Here is a 19,263-nt window from a genome sequence, read left to right as displayed (position 1 = left end):
TGGTCCGGACGGCTACCGTTATCTGCGGCTCGGCGTCGTTTCCACGCGGCTTCCTTCCCCCCACGCCGAGGAGCCACGGCCTCAAACGCGACCGCCAGGCCGGCACCACCCCGCTTCCCGGTCCGGCCCGCCCGGAAGCGCCAGCCTCGACACGGACCCGGCGCGGCAGCCGCAGGCCTCCTGCCCTGCCAGCTTCCGCGACGCTTCGCATCCCATGTTTAGTAGGGGCACCCCCGTTTCCAGTCACCTGTGCACGGTGCCCTTAGCCAAGATGGCCCCCCTGACGCCTCCCCCGCCATGTCTCGGACGGGCACCCCGCCTAGCCTTCCCAACGTTGCGCCCGGTGCCCTCAGCCAAGATGGCGGCGGAGCCGCGCCGGCAGAGGGCGAGGCGGTGCTGGTGCCGCCATCTTGGCTGCGGGCACCCCCTACCGCTGAGCTGGCCTTCCAGGGCGCGCGGGGAGTGCCGGGAGCAGACGGCGGCGGTGGCGGCGCGGACAGGTGGGCGCTGCGCGGGGCCCCCGGGGGGCGGGGATGGGGCGCTCCCTGGCGGGGCTCAGAAGGGGCGGCGGCGTCCCCTGTGGGTGTGCTGGGGGTCGGCGGTGTCCCCTATAGCGGTGCTGGGGGTCGGCGGTGCCACCTATGGCGGTGCCGGGGGTTGGCGGTGTCCCCTGGGGATGTGCTGGGGGTCGGTGGTGTCCCCTATGGCGGTGCTGGGGGTCGGCGGTATCCTCTGTGGGTGTTCTGGGGGTCGGTGGTGTCCCCTACAGCAGCGCTGGGGGTCGGCGGTGTCCCCTGTGAGTGTGCTGGGGGTCGGCGGTGTCCCCTGTGGGTGTGCTGGGGGTCGGCGGTGTTCCCTATGGTGGTGCTGGGGGTCGGCGGTGTCCCCTGTGAGTGTGCTGGGGGTCGGTGGTGTCCCCTACAGCAGCGCTGGGGGTTGGTGGTGTCTCCTGTGGGTGTGCTGGAGGTCGGCGGTGTCCCCTGTGGGTGTGCTGGGGGTTCGGCGGTGTTCCCTATGGTGGTGCTGGGGGTCGGCGGTGTCCCCCGTGGGTGTGCTGGGGGTCGGTGGTGTCCCCTACAGCAGCGCTGGGGGTCGGTGGTGTCCCTTGTGGCAGTGCTGAGGGTGCTGGGAATTTGCGGGGCCCCCTATAGCCAGGCTCGGGGTTGGTCGTCTCCCCTACGGCTGTGCTGGGCTACATCCCCCCCTAAGGCTGGGAATCAGTGAAGTCCCCTATGGCCGTGCAGAAGGTCAGTGGTGCTCCCCATAGCAGCCTTGGGGTCCCTCAGTGGTGCAGGGGGTCAGCGGTGTCCCTTAGGGGTTTGCTATCTGAGCCCATGCTGCTGGGGCTGCTGCGCTTGGCTCTGGAAGTCGCTTGCGATGTTGCGGAGCGTTTGCGGACTTGGCTGCATCTGATGAGCAAGTTTTTCCTCTCGCCTTGTCCTTCCCTTTCTCAGAGCCGTCGAGGGTGGCCAGGGCCGGAGAGCTTTTGTTTTAACCTTGTCCCACTTCTGGCTCTGAAGAGTTTAGTAAGGCAAGGTGGAGAATGATTTCTCTGGCATGTTGGTGGTAGCACTCCTTAAATATTATGTCTTTTCTAAAGTCTGCTGGACTCCTCCCTTACAGGGTGTGGGAAATGATGCCATGTGCAGAGGATGTCTTAAATCCCTGAAGACCTCTTTGACCTTTTTGTCCTGTCTGTCTGTAAGGAGGGCAGTCTGGCTGTATAGTGCTATTTGCGAAGAGTGTTTTGGTCTCAAACTTGGCCTCCTGTGCTCCCCCCAGGGTTTTTGCCAAAGGCTTCAAGGATGTATTGCAAATGTGTCCAGTTTTCCTTTAGTGATCTCCGCTGAGCAGGATTGTCTTGAGGCCTGAGGCTGGGTGGGCACTGGGATGTTAAATATGATGTCTGCACAATAAAAAAACTTGCATTCTGGCTTCGTGTGTCAGATTTTCTTGTTTCCTTGTTGGATCTGGTTGGGTTTTAATTACTTGTCTGGGATGTTGATCAGAGCGCTGCACAGAAAAGATTAATGTTGTTATATGGTTCATTTGATAATGGGTTTAACTCATTACAACATATTAGCCTTGTCCTGCAACATCTGGTGCCTACATATAGTTCGGATCTGCTGACCTCCCTTGCAGTGCTGTTGTCCAGGCAAGTGATTGCTGCATGCGCACGTGTGGCTTATGTTGCCCTTCTTCCAGAGCTTCTGCAGTCCCATGGCGACGTACCTAGAGTTCATTCAACAAAACGAGGAGCGTGATGGAGTGCGTTTCAGCTGGAACGTGTGGCCCTCCAGCAGGCTGGAGGCCACAAGGATGGTTGTCCCCCTGGCCTGTCTGCTGACTCCCCTGAAGGAGCGTCTCGACCTGCCGCCTGTGCAGTATGAAGCGGTGCTTTGTAGTAGACCGACTTGCAAAGCGGTACTCAACCCACTCTGGTATGAATTTCTTAGCTGGGGATGTTAAGAGATGGATAGCATCTAGTTTTTATCCGAACTTCACTCCTTCCTCATTCCCCTTTTACTCAGCTCAGTGCCTGGCAGCCTCTTTCATTTAGGCGCAGTGGTATGGTTAAAATCCTTGTATGCTTAGTGAGGTGTGTTGAATGCCAGCCTGTTACTAGAGCTGCCAGAACCAGAGGCGAGAAGAAAGCCTTCAGAGAGACTGTTAAACTAGAGTTAACGTGGAAATAGCCAAACCCATTACCATCCCAGCAAGTTCTCTGGTGAACCATGCAACTTTAAACAAAGATACTGATTATACAGATACCGTCCTCTGGGCTGTGACGTTGACTTGGTTTCCTGCTTCCTACATGTCTCACTGCTCACAGGTTGATTCCAGTATGAACATCAAGGTTTTCTTTGTCATTTTGCTGAGAATTGCAGAGGAATAGTCTCTGATCCAAAACCATATGTTGATTGTACATACTCAGAGCACACTGTTGGCTAAGAAATATCAGGGAAGGGAGCTGCTGTCAGTAAGAGGGACAGAAAGTAAGAGGAGATCAAGCCTGAGAAACAAGAACATGCACATGCTTTACTACACTAGCAGTTATAGCATATCGCGGTGGGCTGAGGAGAGTAAACTCTCCGGGGCAGGGAACAGCCTGTTTGTTCTGTGCTTGAACAGGATCTGGGTGAATGGCTCTTGCTCTGTGACTGGAATACTTGTGTGCTATAGCTGTACAAATAATAAGACTACTGAGATAAGCCTGAGCATAGGAGAAGAATGATGAGATGCAAGTCTTTGTCTGCCAGAGGCTAAGCTTGGGCTGTCAGTCATCCACTGGGCTGATGAGCTTGGAAACTGCTGGGCTGGATGAGCTAAGGGGACTTTCTGGCATTGGAGCAAGAGTCTGAATCCCTGGAACTCTGTCGTTAAAAGTTGTAGTGCTGTGAACCAGCAGAGATGACTGAGAAGCTGGACTGTTAACATTCTTGCTGTAGCTGTGCTAAACACCTCCTCTTTCCCTTCTTGCAGCCAAGTTGACTACCGGGCCAAGCTCTGGGCTTGTAATTTCTGTTTTCAGAGAAATCAGGTAGGTTGAAAAAAGCTTCAGCCCTTTCATCATCCTCCATAGCCAGCCTGTTTTCTTTTCAGTGAGTGTTTTATTGATGGCTTCCCCTGGAAAAGGATGTTAAAAGCAGCAGAAATCTCACCTTTCTAGATTCCTTCTCTTGCTGAATCCAAGCCACTTGTTAATCAGGCTGTTTTGCACGATATCTTATCTATTTTCAGTTCACTTTTGCCAATGTTTTTGCCAGCATGCAAGGCACAGAAAGGAGATACAAAGCTGTTTTGTTTCACGTGTTTCCAGTGTGTTCTTTGCATATTGTGTTTCCCGTTCTTGCCAAGTATGAATCTCATTAGATTGTAATAGACTTTTGCCATCAGAAACTGTCATGTGGCCAAACAAGTTTCAACTAACATGTAGCCACTGCTTTAGTCGTGCCTTTTAGTTATAGTGGACTGAGTAGCTGTCCATCCTGCTGGCCCCTGTTGTCTGTTATTAGGGAACAGCAGTAGTGGACTCGTGTTGTGAATTAATCAAGTTGATGCAGTGACAGTAAATAAAGAGTTGAATAACCACGTCATAAGCAGGGCAGCCTTCGTAATGCAGAGGGGAGCCCTACGTTTCTATCCTGCAACTTCCTTGTACTAATTTCTGGTTCTCTTTTTCAGTTCCCTCCAGCATATGCAGGCATATCTGAGCTCAATCAGCCAGCAGAGCTTATGCCTCAGTTTTCAACAATTGAATATATAGTGCAGGTAGGTAAATCATAGGCAAGTTTGAAGCTCCCAGAAATGTCTTATTTGTGACAGCTGAGGTATGTTTTTATTTCACTTAAGATAGTGCAAATAAGATTTCCACAAAGTGCTTAAGACAGGACTCATTTTATTCCTTGTCTGGAGAGCATTATAAAGTGTCATTTAGCATATGTACAGGCCCAGTAACTCCATCTCTTTCCACATTAGCGAGGTCCTCAGACACCATTGATCTTTCTGTATGTTGTCGACACATGCTTGGAAGAAGACGACTTACAGGCTCTGAAGGAGTCCCTGCAGATGTCCCTCAGTCTGCTGCCTGCTGACGCTCTCGTGGGGCTTATCACTTTTGGCAGAATGGTCCAGGTTCATGAGCTGAGCTGTGAAGGGATTTCCAAGAGTTATGTGTTTAGGGGCACAAAGGACCTGACAGCTAAGCAAATACAGGTATGTCCTGCTGTCTTTTAGGCCCGTGGCTTGTTCCTGTTATTACCACTGACACCACTGCTGGTCTTTCAAGCTCTGAGCTTGCAGGGAGGAAGGGTTCAGTGCTCTTGATTATTTGCTACCCTATTTCCCTCCCAACATCTGTCGTGTCTTTTTGTAAACTCCTTGAAAGCTTGTCCAAGATAGAGTTTGTATAATTCCTCACACAATGGACCCATTGTTCATTACCAAGAGGAATGCAAAGATTAGTCATTTCACAGATTTTAATGAATTTAATTCTGCAGTGTTGGGGGCCTCAGGGTATATTGCTTGACAGCAGATAATGGGTTTAGGATTTCAATATTACATCTCCTCTGCCTCCTCTTTGCTATTCTGTAGGATATGCTTGGGCTTTCAAGGCCAGCTGTCCCCATTCAACAGGGAAGACCTCTTCAACCTCAGGAACAACCTGCTGTTTCAAGCAAGTAAGTGTGTTGGTTACACTAGCGCAGCAGAAGGGCAGCTCAGGTGCTGTGCGCCCCTTTGAACCCACACTTCTAAACCTAGATTTCTTAAAAGGTGTCTTTTTAAGAAGATTTGAATGGTATTGTCTTGTCAAAGTTATTTCCCTACAAAACGTGGTATGTGTGGATGGGTTTTACTAGAGTAGCAGGTAACACATTAGACTTTAGTATCTTGGTTTTTCGGTTGCAAGAACACAGTTGCCATTCAGACTAGGCTTCTATTTGAAAAAACGTAGAGCAGCTGTCACAGACTCACAGAATGCTTGAGGTTGGAAGGGACCTCTGGAGATCATCTAGTGCAACCCCCCTGCTCAAGCAGCGTCACCTAGAGCACGTTGCACAGGATCACATCCAGGAGGGTTTTGAATATCTCCAGAGAAGGAGACTCCACAACCTCTCTGGGCAACCTGTTGCAGTGCTCTGTCACCCTCACAGTGAAGAAGTTTTTCCTCATGTTCAGATGGAACTTCCTGTGTTTCAGTTGGTGCCTGTTGCCTTGCATCCTGTATCTGGGCACCACTGACAAGAGTCTGGCTCCATCCTCTTGACACCCTCCCTTCAGCTATTTGTACACATTAATAAGATCTCCTCTCAGCCTTCTCTTCTCCAAGCTAAACAGGCCCAGCTCTCTCAGTCTTTCCTCATAAGAGAGACGCTCCAGTCCCCTAATCACCTTTGTAGCCCTTTGCTGGACTTGCTCCAGTAGTGCCACATCCCTCTTGTCCTGAGGAGCCCAGAACTGGATGCAGTACTCCAGATGTGGCCTCACCAGGGCTGAGGAGAGGGGGAGGATCACCTCCCTCCACCTGCTGGCAACACTCTTCCTGATGCACCCCAGGATCCCATGGGCCTTCTTGGCCACAAGGGCACGTTGCTGGCTCATAGTTAACTTGTTGTCCACCAGCACTCCCAGTATTCTGTCTTTGGAAAGCATATTGCTTCGGGGTTGTCTTTTTGATTGTCCAGCTGATGGGGGCTTGGTCTATGCATAACAATTCTAGGTATCACCTGCCACCTACTGCCCAGTCAAGTCCAAAAAACGATTGGCAGGCAGGCAGTGATCCCTGAGCAGTAAAGATGTATTTGCCTTTGTTGAATACAGTTCTGTCTTTCTCAGTCCTTCTTTTTCTGTGGCAGCTCTTGTGTATTTTGGTAAACTAAATCACCACTGAAGTCTTTTCCTGTGCTTTATGTGACTTTGCCTTCTTGTCGGTTCCTGATGTCTTGCTTTGTTCAAATTGTTTGTGTTCCAAAGGCCTGTTATCTTAGAAAGTTTGGATGTAAGATGGGAGCACGCCACATGACTCTTTGCTTCCGATAACTCTGTCAGTGGAATTTGTGTGTGCCAGGAACAAAAAGGCACCTTCTTTCTTCCCTGAACTGCAGAGGCTTGTAAACAGTAAAACATTTCTTTTGAATTTTTGCAGATTTCTGCAGCCAGTGCATAAGATTGACATGAATTTAACAGATCTGCTTGGAGAACTGCAAAGGGACCCATGGCCAGTGACCCAGGGAAAGAGGCCCTTACGGTCCACTGGAGTAGCTCTTTCTATTGCTGTCGGCTTACTGGAGGTACTCGTAGTGCTGCTGTTTATTTGAAATGAGCTGGTCGAAGTAAGCACTTGGTAGACTTTGCTGAGACACATGCAGGTCACAGTCCACATTGGTCTGTGGCTCAGTTATGTTGGGATGCAGAGTTATAGTTTGTTTCCACTGATATTTGACATGAGTTAGCACCAGCTGGTGTAGAGTGGGCTGGGAATTTACATCTAAACAGTGAAAGATGCAGACTTTTAAAGGTCTCTGATTTTTGTGCATGCTGCCGAGTGGAGGTGATAGTATGAACGGGGTTTATCCAAGGGTCATCTAAGACATAAGGAAAAAGGAGAACAGAGGCTGCCTGCTTCCTGTTGTGAAGACATGAAGCCTGACCTAACCTGGGTCTAAACTTGAAAGTGCTGTGCTTGTTGAGAAATGCATTATTTATTGAGGTGGCCTCTAGCAGAAGCAGGTCCTTAATGATATTGCGTAAGTGCACATCAGGTTCTTCTCTAAAGAAAAGCATTGCTGTTCTTTAATCACTCTCTCTCTCTCTTTAATACAAGGCCTTACTTTTATTTTAGGGCACCTTTCCAAACACAGGGGCCAGGATAATGTTGTTTACAGGTGGGCCACCAACGCAAGGACCAGGCATGGTGGTAGGAGATGAACTGAAAACACCCATCCGTTCTTGGCATGACATAGAGAAGGACAACGCAAGGTTCATGAAGAAGGCCACCAAAGTAGGTGCTGGTGTCTGCTGGGGGCAAAGGCACAAGCAATAGGTTAGGTTTGCTAGTGGGTGTGACATAGTCCGCTTGAAGCCAAAACTGAATGTTGTGGAAGTCAGAACATTAATTGGGGTGAGAGGAAATGACACAAGCCTATATACACTGCTATGTAGACAGCTGCCCAAACCTTTTCCAAGGAGCAAATCTGTCCTGCTCTCTTGATATGCAAACGGTACATCCAGATGTGTATGGGTGTTCATGAAGAGCCAAAGTCTTTCTGAGCATTAAGGTGTTCCAGTGATCCTCAAGGAAAGGGTAAAACAGAATTCCTGCTAGTTACTTCTCCAGGAGTCTTGTGTCTTCTGAGGGAATGAGGTATTTCGGTGTCATTTCTCAGTGTCTATCTGATTGTGGGTGGAGAGTTTGTTCATCAACATCAATGTATCCCCTTCTGAAGGGGGGGGGGAAGAAAATTGCCTGTCTGCCAAGAATTGGTCACTTCCCAAAAGCCTCCTTTGTCTTCCTGACGTATGGCAAAATAGTTAAAATAGTTAAAATGGCAGGCATGAAATGTGCTTGGCAACTTAGAGAAAGCAGTATGACACCTGTCCTCTTAGCTAGCACCTGGAAACCTCTGGGTTCCCCATAGGTTATCGCAGGCAAAGAGCCCACGCTTGGCTGAGGTAGCAATTCATGACCTCTCTGTATTTGTGACTTGCAACTCAAGCTCATGCAAATGCAAACATTGTGGGAGCGACACTGCTCCAGCGGACAGCTGTTCACCTATTACAGCACAGGTAATCGCTTCATTTGTGGCTTGTGTCTCATGTGCTGGCCCCATTTGGAGAGCAGAAGAAAAACTGCCCATCACAGTGTCCTAAACCCCGTGTATGTTGTCTGTTTTCGCCAGCACTATGAGACTTTGGCTAATCGCACTGCAGCCAACGGTCATTGCATTGACATCTATGCCTGTGCCCTGGATCAGACTGGCCTGCTGGAGATGAAGTGTTGTGCGAACCTCACCGGGTAGGTTTGCAGCAGGAAAGCACAAATACACCTGTATTCTTCAGAGGGGGATAATAGTTCAGAAAACAGTTAATTTGCTGTCGGGGCAGAAGGGTGCAGTTCTTGTCATTCTGTTCTAAACTGTGGTTTGAATTTGCCAGGAAGTATATGACAAACCTCCCCTGATTCCAGACCACATTTCTGAAGTCTCAAAACAGCATGTGACTTAACACTGCTGGTAAAAAAACCTCCATGTTCTGCTTTGAGGAAGGTATTCTAAAGCATGATGCACCTTGTCTTTTGCAAATACTTTCTGCCTTCTTGGGAGGTAGCAAGTATCCTTTCCAGAAGAGAAGGGCTATAGAAGCCATGGTTTGTGGTGTGTGCGTGACCAAAGTGCCCTCCCAAGACAAGAGCTTCAGGCATGGTTATTAACATGGTTATTATGTCTGCTTAACAGCTTACTTATGCTTCCTCCAGGGATTCTTGGCCTCCCTGTTTTACGGGACACCTGTATGGGGCAAGCGTCCGTGTTACATACTGATGGAAACCTTATAATGTCTGTGGAAAAGGTTGTGTGCTAAACTGGGCCTTTTAGGGACTCACTATGTCTTTATTGGGCATTTGAAATCTGCTTGGTCTAAGGAGCCAAAAGATGTTTTGGGCAAATGCAAGGCGTTTGTAAAGCATCACTTTTCCCCTCAGTATGTGGAAGAGAGGTTGTTTGAGCCTTTGGCTGTGTTACTGGGTCTTATCCAGTCAGGCCCACGTTTACCAAAGGAATTGGGAGAGCCACTACATCTTTTGTTAACACGGCAAAGACCCATGCACCAGGCCTTGTGATGCAGTCGTGCAGCCATCCCGCTTGCAGTGTGGGGGGCTCCAACCCTGCACCCAGCCCTTCTCAGGGGAAGTAAGCTGAGCAGAGCTCTTTTCTGGGCTGGGAAGTTTGTAACCAGTGGAACATTATCATTTTTAAGGCAACTAAAGGGCTGCCAAGAAATGTAGTGGAGAAAACAAGCTGGCAAAGATAGAGCATTAACCTGTCTGGCTTTGGAGGCATCCATGAATCTGCGCTGCCTGATGCAGACTCCACCTAGACAAAGACATGTTTAAAAGCGATTTCTGCCTGTGTTTGCATGCATAAGAGCTGGGAGGGTATATCCTTTGTGATTTATTTCCAGTTCCTAGTTGTTTCAGTTCCCCTGGGTATCTGTTTTTCCTTTGCAGAGGTCACATGGTGATGGGAGACTCCTTCAACACTTCTCTCTTCAAGCAGACCTTCCAGCGAGTGTTTAACAAAGGGCTCAATGGGGAATTTCGGATGGCTTTTGGTGCAAGTTTGGAAGTGAAGGTGAGAGATTAGGCTCATTGGATGACATAACTGGGAAATGCAAGTGCTGTTAACTGGAGAGTTGGTTAAGTATTTGGGTTGTAGAAAATTCTGCACTTCTGAGCTGAGCTTTAGTGCATACTTTGGAAGAAGCTGCAGACTGGATGGAGTGGAGGGATTTTTGTTTGAAAGTTTATTAAATTTGTGTTTAAAAAAAAGAAAAAGGCAACAGAAAAGCTTGAGCTCTGCCTCTCCTCACCCTGCAAGGAACATTTCATACTCTCTAATGGTGACTATGGATATGTCTTCATTATTAAAATGTGACTGATTTGATTCTCTTACCTTCAGCAACTGTAGCAATAAGTGACTCAGAAAAGTACTCAGAGCTCCTTTCCCTGGCAGCCACATGTATGCACTTTCTGATCAAAGTTGAACAGCTGATTTATTCTCTGTGTGTTCTATTTGACTAATTTTATTTTTTTTAAACTTTTTTTGACCCTGTTCTAGACCTCTAGGGAGCTGAAAATTGCAGGAGCTATTGGACCATGCATATCTCTGAATGCTAAAGGGCCATGTGTCTCTGAAAATGTAAGTTTATAAAGGAATATGGAATAATCTTTATTAAAGAAGTAAATAAACAGTGCAAAGTTTGTATCTAGACCTACAGCTCAGCTGGAATGTCAGATTTTTCAAGAAGAGCAATTTGGAAACATCCCTAAGAAAAGACAGTCTCTTCTAGATGAAATTCTTGCCCCATAAAGCCTTCTTTTAACTGTATGTCACCTCAGTAACTTAATTCACATCCAGAAGACAGAAATTCAGAAGGCCTTCCATGACTTGTATCTCTGTTCAGAATTTAACATAACCTTGCATTACCCACTGCTACAGGCAAAAATGCTGCTTTTTGTTCAATTCTGTGCAGGAGATCGGGATTGGAGGAACATCTCAATGGAAAATTTGTAGCCTGGATCCAAGCACAACTCTGGCCATTTACTTTGAAGTGGTAAATCAGGTTGGTCCTGGCTTTTCTTTTTTTGGTCTTAACTTTTTATACACCAAAATGTTTGTTTGTAATATGGCCAGCAAATGCAGCGACATCCCTTGTGTTACAAATGGACAGTTCCAAAGTAATTGAGTGTTTTGTGTCAAAGAAACATTCTCAGGGGTTGTTTCCATATGTGTAGATTGCCTAATATTTTTATTTTGTACAAAACCTGCATTCTTTCTTCCTGTGGTATTTATTTAATAAAGAAGAAACTGTCTTTTTGCATAACTAAATTATGGAATTCATTGCTATTAGGTGCTGTGGAGAATAAAAGTATAAACACCTCCAAATTCCTGGAGGATTGATCCTCCAAGTTGTAATATGTGATGGTTCAGAAGCACCTTCTGGTTGGGGAAGTTTCTGAGCATGTGGCACCTAGAAGCTAGGAGGATTACCCCAAAGGAATTCCACTCTATGGGCCTCTTTATTTGTCTACTCTGCCGTGTGGGTATGCTACTGTAGGGAATAAGATGCTGGACTCAAGGGACCTTTTCTCAGAGCTCATACTGTCACTCTTATGTTGCATGCTGTAAAGATTAGTTGCTGCCATCCTTTAAGGGACCAGCTGAGGAAGTGTCAGGTGCAACATTAAATGGGCCAAGTGCCACTTGATGTTGAAGGCTGCTGGAAAGTGCAACACTAGCAGGCATCTCTCCCTTCTCTGATCCATCTCAAGCTTGTACTTATTTTATGCTTGCTCAAATGATGCCCTGGAATTGTCTCCATAGTGTACAGAGCTATGGAAAGGCCAGGCTGTTTTGAAGGCTTTCCTTGTTTCATTTGCAGCACAATGCACCAATACCTCAGGGAGGCAGAGGGGCGGTTCAGTTTGTCACTCAGTACCAACACTCCAGCATGCAGAAACGCATTCGAGTCACCACCATAGCCAGAAAGTGAGTATTTCATGCCAGTTCTTTGGCAGAATGGCAGAAACTCTACCCACAGTCTGTGCTGGAATTTTTTGAGCCTTTTGTTGTGTATATTGGCCACAGAGTATTTGGCACTTGGGGGATGAATCTGGTGTGAATTCTTTTGCTGAAGATGAATGCACACAGCGCTAACCCTTAACTCGCTCTTTAGTTGGGCAGATGCACAGAGTCAACTCCAGCATATAGAAGCTGCATTTGACCAGGAAGCAGCTGCCGTGCTGATGGCACGGCTAGGAGTGTACAGAGCCGAATCCGAGGAGGGACCCGATGTACTGCGATGGCTGGACAGACAGCTGATCAGACTGGTAAGACTGCTGGGCTGCAGTTGAATGCATTCTTGATTTTAGTAAAAATGGTCTCTGGAAATGAAAAGGTCATTTTTTTTCCTGAGTGACTCACTTCATTTGTGCTCTGATCAGGGCCCCATAGTTGTAATATGTGATGACTCGGAAGCCAATATGAACAGTGTATTTGTGATGGGGTAGGTAAGCATCCCATTGTGCTGAAAGAGTTAAACCTGAGATTAAAGAAGTGATAGTGAAATACAGAATCACAGAGTAAAGCGGGTGGGAGGGGACCTCTGGAAGTTTCTGGTCTAATCCCCTGCTCAAAGCAGGGCCAGCTTCAAAGTTAGAGCAGGATGCTCCAGGCGTTGTGCGAGTGAGCTCTTAAGATCTCCAAGGATGGAGATTCCCTTGCTTCTCTTGACAATCTGTTCCAGTGTTTGACTACTGTCACTGTGAAATTTTTTTCCCCCTTATTTTCAGTCAGAACTTCCCTTTCTCCAGCTACTTATTACGTAGCTGTAGACAGCACTATGATCCCCCAATCCTACTCTTCTCCAAGCTGTGTAAATCCAGCTTCCTCAGCCTCTCCCACATCGGGTGCTCCAGCCCCTTTCCAGTTTGGTGGCCCCTGTTAGACTTGCTCCAGTTTGTCAATGTTTGTCCTGTACTGGGGAGCCTCAGGCTGGACACAGCATTCAGATGTGGTCTCACCTGTGCCAAGTTCAGGGGAGTAATCGCTTCCCAGCTAATGGTATTATTCCACAACTTCATAGTGCCTCTTTCTTCAGATTTCACAGGCCTGAACTGCCTAAATCCACTCTGGCTTTGTCTGAACAACCATGTGGAGTTGATACCAACAGTTATGGTACATCAGACACTGAAAAAAGCAGGGCCAGTGTGAAATAAAGATTCAAGTACCAAATCACACAATGACATGTTGCATGCTGAAATGATTATGGAGTCATTTTAGCTAAAACTATGGATGCTGCTTATTTTCAGTGAAGCAGCTGCTGAAATTCTAGTCTGCTGCTGCTTTAGAAGGAAGTAAGAGTTGCTGCAGAAGTGTTTCATAATGTGCAAAGCACCTTAGGTATAACGTAGTATCCCTGATTTAGTGAAAGAAATGAGACAGTATTAGTAGCCCTATTTCTTTCATTCTTAGATAATTTTGAGTCTAGATTTTATATACTAAATAAGATAAAGAGATCCAATCATCATTTTCATTCCAGTAAGATACAGAAGTCACCGACTTAAATAAGAGTGGCCTGTAAATTTTATATTACTTGCTATTGTCCCTTTCCTGCCTTGGTTACTCTGTTTAAAAACAAAAAAAAAAAACTTCCAAAAAAGTGTTAATTCTGAAAAGGAGCTCACCAGAACATCCATATTGCCTCCAACAGTGTCAGAAATTTGGACAGTACAACAAAGATGATCCTAATTCCTTCAGATTGTCGGAATCATTTTCTTTGTATCCCCAGGTAAGAACTTCACTTTCTGCAGAGGTGGGAAAAATGTGCAAGGGTGGGAGTGATGATAAAGCCTCTTGTTCCATTTATCAGATTCATGAGGGGAGGAAAAGATGCTTTTTAAATTTGGTGAGCTGGTTCTGTAGTTCAGTGTTGCAAATGACTGGTAAGGAAAGACCTTTGAGGAGTTAATAAGGAGGAGATTTTTTTGGAAGAATTCATTCAGAAAGATTGGACTTTGGTGAAGAAGTTTCAGCAATTAACTGATATTTCTCTTCTCTCTCATCTTTCTGATGCAGTTCATGTTCCATTTGCGACGCTCCCCATTCCTGCAGGTCTTCAATAACAGTCCAGATGAGTCTTCTTATTACCGTCACCACTTTGCTAGGCAAGATCTGACCCAGTCTCTCATTATGATCCAGCCCATCCTTTATGCTTATTCTTTCTATGGACCTCCTGAGGTGAGTCCCTGTTTAGCAAGAAATGGTGGAATGATCCAAAATAATGAGTATTCAGGCAAAGTAACACTGTTTCATCAAAAAGGTCCTCATTTATATTTTTTTAATCAGAGTAATCACTGAAGGATGAGATGGGGTAGTGTAAAATACAAATTGTGATTTCAGTAAACTTACAGCTTTGATTAAAAAAAAAAAGATCTGGTGAATCCTGCAGTCATCAATAGTGCTCTCACTTCTCTGCCCGAGGCTGCCATCTCCACTGCATAAATCAGCAAGCCTCAGCCCCTCAAGGTCATAGTCTCCCACCAGCTCCTTGTTTTCAGTTGTTAATGCAGCAATTTAAACTATGTGTGAGTAGTCGATGGTCAGACACAGACTGCCTTATACCAACAGCATCCTTGGAAGGAGAGCATCTGGCAGGAAAGAGATGCAGAAGCTACTGGAATAACACTTTGAGTGATTAGCAGTGACTGACCTCCTTGTTTGTTTTCCCCAGCCAGTGCTTTTGGACAGCAGCAGTATTCTTCCAGACAGAATCCTTCTGATGGATACTTTCTTCCAGATAGTTATCTACCTTGGTGAGGTACAGTGAAATATGTACTCTTCCTCTGTTTGCACACCCTCCCTCTTGCCATGCACACACCCAATGTCTTTGTTTATATAAAATGAGCTGCTTGTGAAGCCTATGCTAGCCTACGTTTTTGACAGCTGCTCCTATATTCCTTCCACCATGACCTCAAGGTTTAGACCAACATCCAAAGCCTTGGCTTTCCAGTGCCATATCATCATGAAGACCTGTAGGTCTATATTTCAATCCTGTCAGGTTTTATAACAGAGCAGTAAGCTACTATAGCTGGATAACAGAAGTATCTCACACCCTAAAGAAGTTAATGGGGAAGGGGATGAAGCTGGCTTTTGTCTTCTTTTCCTGGGAATCTTCCTTTTCTCTGATGTCTCTTTCCTTCATATCCATTTTAGTTTGGTTTGAGGAGTAGCCCTAATTAAGTTTGGTCAGTAAACTAAATAAATCTGTTCTACTTAAACACTGGCATCAAATTGGAGTAGTTTAAATAAACCCATCTTAAATAAACTTTATGATCAAATATTCCTATTAGTGAAAACTTTTTTGGGAGGCATTTTAACTCTTCCCTTTGTTTTTGAACTAGGCTACTTTAGTGCTTAGATTTAATGACTGTTACTAGCATGCTCATGGTTTGGCATGACAGCTTGCAGCAGCTCCGTTACTAGCTTCCTACTTCCCTCCATATGGGATTTGTTCTCTTTTTGAGAAGCAAGCAGGCATATCTGATTGACATGAATAGGAGTTGAAAGCTTGAGTCAATGATGACAAAATATCTTCCAAAGTTACTTTAAACAGTCTTTACCTACCTAAACTGTTGCAACTGAAGACATTCAGGTATGGGGTAAAATTAGACTAAGAAGAGGCTAAGTGTCTGATCTGCGTATGTATAGACTAATTGTCAGCTGCATGGTTACCTTGAAAATACTGTAAAGCAATGGCTGCTACCATTTAAGACCAAGTCAAAATCACAATATCAGTGCTTTATAAATGCTTTGTGTTTCTGTGTTGGTACAGGTTGAAGCACAATGTCTTAAAGTTCATTTTCAACAAATTGCTCTTGCACTGCACAAACTGGTACTAGCTTTTGTGTTAGTGCCTGTTTTTAATTTAAATTCAGGAACAACAACAACAACAACAAAAAAGCGTTCACTTTGTTGGCAAAGTAGCGAAAGCCTGTATTTGTCCAGTGCTCTGTAAGCAGAAATAAGTGTAATATTCTGCTGCCTTAAAGACATGCAAGTTAAAAGGGGGAGGCTTGTGGAGAGGATATCTACTAGTTCTTATTTCCTCCCTTTCCTGTCAATAGACTATTGCACAGTGGCAGAAAGCTGGTTACCAAGACATGCCTGAATATGAAAACTTCAAGCACTTACTGCAAGCCCCGCTGGATGATGCCCAGGAAATCTTGCAGACTAGATTCCCAATGCCACGTTACATCAACACTGAACACGGGGGCAGTCAGGTAAGGAGCTTTATCCAAGAGCTCTTATTGCTACTGAATAGTGCGAATGCCTTTTCTGCTTTTCTAAAAGGATGGTTCTGTAAGTTAAGTACAGCAGTAATTTAGCCCTCTAAAGTGTAGCGCTTACATCTTTTCTCATGAGCTCTTACTGCAAATATGTGTCTTTTAATAAGCCAATTGCTCATTGGACATGCTTTTGAAATATGAGGATGCAAAAAAACAAAATAGTCAGCTTAAATATCTTTTATTCCCAGTAGAGGGGGAAAATAAATGATTTGGCTAAGTATCAAAACTTACCCAAGATAGGGAGCACAGTTAGTTTGCTAGGAGAGGAAGTTGCACTGAATGACTGAGCATCTGTTCCTTTATTCTTGGATACTGAATGAGGATATAAAATAGTTCCTATTTTTGTTCTTCCTGGAATTACAGTTGTTCACTGCATTTCTGTGACTGGCTCTTTTTTTGTAGCAGTGAAGAGGAGAGAATTTGTGCTCCAAAAAAAAATTTGGTATTAATTTCTGGTGTGACCACGTTATGCTGGCTTACCAGAGAGCTCTGTGGAGCAGCCAAGAGCAGCCAAGGGACAGTGCTGGTGACTTGCCCATGTCACGTGGCACCAAACCTGCCCTGCCAGACGGGCACCTCTTGCTGTGGCAGAGCAGTCCTTGCCACAGGGCGAGACCTGCAAGAGAATAGTTTTGCTTTCCAAATGGAGGTGCCCATAGAGTACAGCCACTGCTGCGGTAAACCAACTCCAAAATGCAGCAGGGCAGGAAAGACAACCGGCACGTACTCCTGCACTCATTCTGAGAGGACTTGAAGATGCCTGAAGTGTTCAACTTGATTTCCCCCTTTCCCTCCCCCAAGGATTCCTCCCCAACCTTATTCCGTTACAAGGTTCCAGAATATTGTTTCTTTCAAAGCAATTTGTAAATTTAAAAGGCATTTTAGCAGTATTGTTTTCTCTGCCCTTTGGGAGTCACAGCTGGGCCATAACATCCCTTTTTTCCCTCACAGAACACACTACCAGTTAAAGTCAGCAGATTCTTGCTTTAAATCCAGTAAAATTATCTGTATAGCAGGGCTGTTTCTGTTTAACAAAGGCAGTGGGGAAGGAGTGGGCCAGGGAGCTATGAAGCTGTGCATACCAGATGAGGAAGCATGTGCTGAGGAAGGATACAGTTGTCTTTAGCGTCTTATCTCAGATAAATCTGTGCCTGTTTATCCATGCATTCCTTGTATCTATGGGACTAAGGTGCTGTTTCACTTTATTTTCTCCATCTTCCTTTCCTGCGCTCCATGTGAGCATTGATAAGTAACAACTCTGACACTTGTTAATGGTGACCAAAACATAGTCAAACAAGAGGCATGTGTTGAGCAAGACAAGATCATGGCTTTGTGTGTTTGCCATAGTTACGGTCATAATACTTGCACTTGAACTTGAACCCTGTTCACATTAAACTAGTACCTGGCTGGAAAAGGAGAGGAACATGGCTAGTCATATATCTGGGGTGACAGGAGGTCTTGAGGGAGCTGACAGGTCTATCATTTTACAAAAATACCTCTCTATAACGTTTTGTTTTAACAGGCCCGGTTCCTCTTGTCTAAAGTGAACCCTTCTCAGACCCACAATAACCTCTATGCATGGGGACAGGTAAGCAATGGAAGAGCTGCTGGAATTTGGGAATGCTGGAAAATGCATATTGTACGTATTTGTCTGCGTATTAGCCCTTCTGTTTCATCACATGGTATTAGGCCATGAATGGTGAGCTCGTTATGTTCGTCCTGGTACTCCTACCCAAGAGCTTTGGCAGACATACATGGCTGGATTTGAAAATCACAGAATAGTTGGGTTGGAAGGGACCTCTGGAGAGTTTTAGATGACCTGATGTAGAAATTTATCTTCACCATTTCCTACACATCTGGACTAAAACTCGTAGGTCACAATTAATGTATGTAGCATTCTGGAAAAAATAACTAGCCTGTAAATACATACAGATATAGTTTATCTGAGAATACTGGACTTTTATGTCCTCTTTCTTGATCTTGTTTGTGTAGAGCTCTGGGCAGAAAAAGATCCTAATGCTTTAGAAAGAAGAGATTTTTTTTCCCAGTACTGCAGATTGCATGGAAGGGTATTGTCAGGAGCGTTGTCAAAGACTGGTGTCTTTCCACTAGATCTGTCCTTTACAGGGAAGTAAACATGGTTGATTTAGCAGGCAGTTACCCCAGAGTGCTGACATCTCGTTTGCTTAAGCTAGTCCCTAGTGTTAACAGTATTATTTTGGGCTCACTGTTTTTTTATTTTACTGCAGGAATCAGGAGCTCCAATCTTAACAGATGACGTTAGCCTCCAGGTATTCATGGACCATCTAAAAAAGCTGGCAGTTTCAAGCGCATCGTAACTTTGATCTAGCCGAGAAGCAAGAACAGAAGAGTTACATAGATCATGTTGGTGATGGAAGTGGAGCAACTTATTGCATTCCCTTCTCTCTTTTAGACTAAGACTTTTAAATATTACATGAAATAAATATTCATGGAGAGTTTTGTACTTGGCCCTTCTAGCTATTAATTTATTTCTATTCCTTTTTGTCTCTATTCTGTTTAAGCCACATTTTTTCCATACATTGTAATCAGAGCAGAAGGATGTTTTAGCTAATATAGATTTTAAGCCTTGAGCATAATTTTTAAGTGTTTTTTGTTCTTAAAAGGTTTCTTTTAGCAACTCTCTCAGAAAGCAGGGACTGTATTAATGAAAAATAAAACTGGCTAAGAGCATTAATATTTAGTACTGTTCCAAATGCGGCTGTGTGAGCACTTGACTTGGCAAAACTCCTTTGCAGTTTTGAAAACGTAACACTGGGGTATAAAGACGCTGCTGAAAGTAACCGCCGCGGCCGCCATCTTCCCTACGAGCTCTGCGGCGGGGCGCGTGCGCCGCCACGTGGGGCCGCGCCTGCCCGCCGATTGGTGGCGGGGCGCAGCCAATGGGGGCGGGCGTTGCTGGGGGCGATGCGGGCGGCGGTGTGGACGGCGCGCTCGGCGCTGGTGTACTCGGTGGGCGGTTGGACGATGCTGGGGGCCCTGCTCCACCACACCCAGAGCAGTAGCAGGAATAGCAGCAGCAGCGACGGCGGCGACGGGTCCGGTACGGGCTAGCGCGGCTTATGCGCCGGGGGACGCCGTCCCGCTTGACCTCCGACAGC

General features: G+C 45.9%; 2 protein-coding genes across 2 annotated transcripts in view; both read left to right on the top strand.

The window, feature by feature from the left end:
- Window positions 1-349: 349 nt before the first annotated feature.
- On the top strand, window positions 350-18,839 carry SEC23B (Sec23 homolog B, coat complex II component). The gene is made up of 20 exons (XM_026089849.1): window positions 350-500; window positions 2,206-2,441; window positions 3,484-3,541; window positions 4,186-4,272; window positions 4,480-4,716; window positions 5,095-5,180; window positions 6,647-6,791; window positions 7,343-7,501; window positions 8,400-8,515; window positions 9,725-9,848; window positions 10,335-10,415; window positions 10,750-10,839; window positions 11,659-11,765; window positions 11,953-12,106; window positions 13,489-13,566; window positions 13,854-14,015; window positions 14,509-14,595; window positions 15,902-16,057; window positions 17,646-17,711; window positions 18,373-18,839. Exons 2-20 carry the CDS (start codon window positions 2,221-2,223, stop codon window positions 18,460-18,462), a joined length of 2,304 nt encoding a protein of 767 aa, XP_025945634.1. The 5' UTR covers window positions 350-500; window positions 2,206-2,220; the 3' UTR covers window positions 18,463-18,839.
- A 216-nt stretch (window positions 18,840-19,055) lies between these two features.
- The window catches only part of SMIM26 (small integral membrane protein 26), a 1,381-nt gene continuing 1,173 nt past the window's right edge, over window positions 19,056-19,263 (top strand). Inside the window, exon 1 of the mRNA XM_026089855.1 lies at window positions 19,056-19,205. Coding sequence (XP_025945640.1) covers window positions 19,070-19,205 — 136 coding nt within the window. The 5' untranslated portion in view covers window positions 19,056-19,069. The remainder of the gene's footprint in view (window positions 19,206-19,263) is intronic.

The sequence above is a fragment of the Apteryx rowi genome, unplaced genomic scaffold, assembly GCF_003343035.1.
Source record: "Apteryx rowi isolate R43461 unplaced genomic scaffold, aptRow1 scaffold_832, whole genome shotgun sequence".
Lineage (NCBI taxonomy): Eukaryota > Metazoa > Chordata > Aves > Apterygiformes > Apterygidae > Apteryx > Apteryx rowi.
The sequence above is the reverse complement of the archived record's forward strand: the minus strand, read 5'-3'. Positions and strand labels throughout refer to the sequence as shown.

Excerpts from the sequence above, each read along its gene's own strand:
- SEC23B (XM_026089849.1), top strand. The coding sequence starts at position 2,221 with ATGGCGACGTACCTAGAGTTCATTCAACAAAACGAGGAGCGTGATGGA. Across the intron at positions 10,416-10,749 it reads GGCCATGTGTCTCTGAAAAT|GAGATCGGGATTGGAGGAAC; the intron begins GTAAGTTTATAA and ends AATTCTGTGCAG. Across the intron at positions 12,107-13,488 it reads ACAGACAGCTGATCAGACTG|TGTCAGAAATTTGGACAGTA; the intron begins GTAAGACTGCTG and ends TGCCTCCAACAG.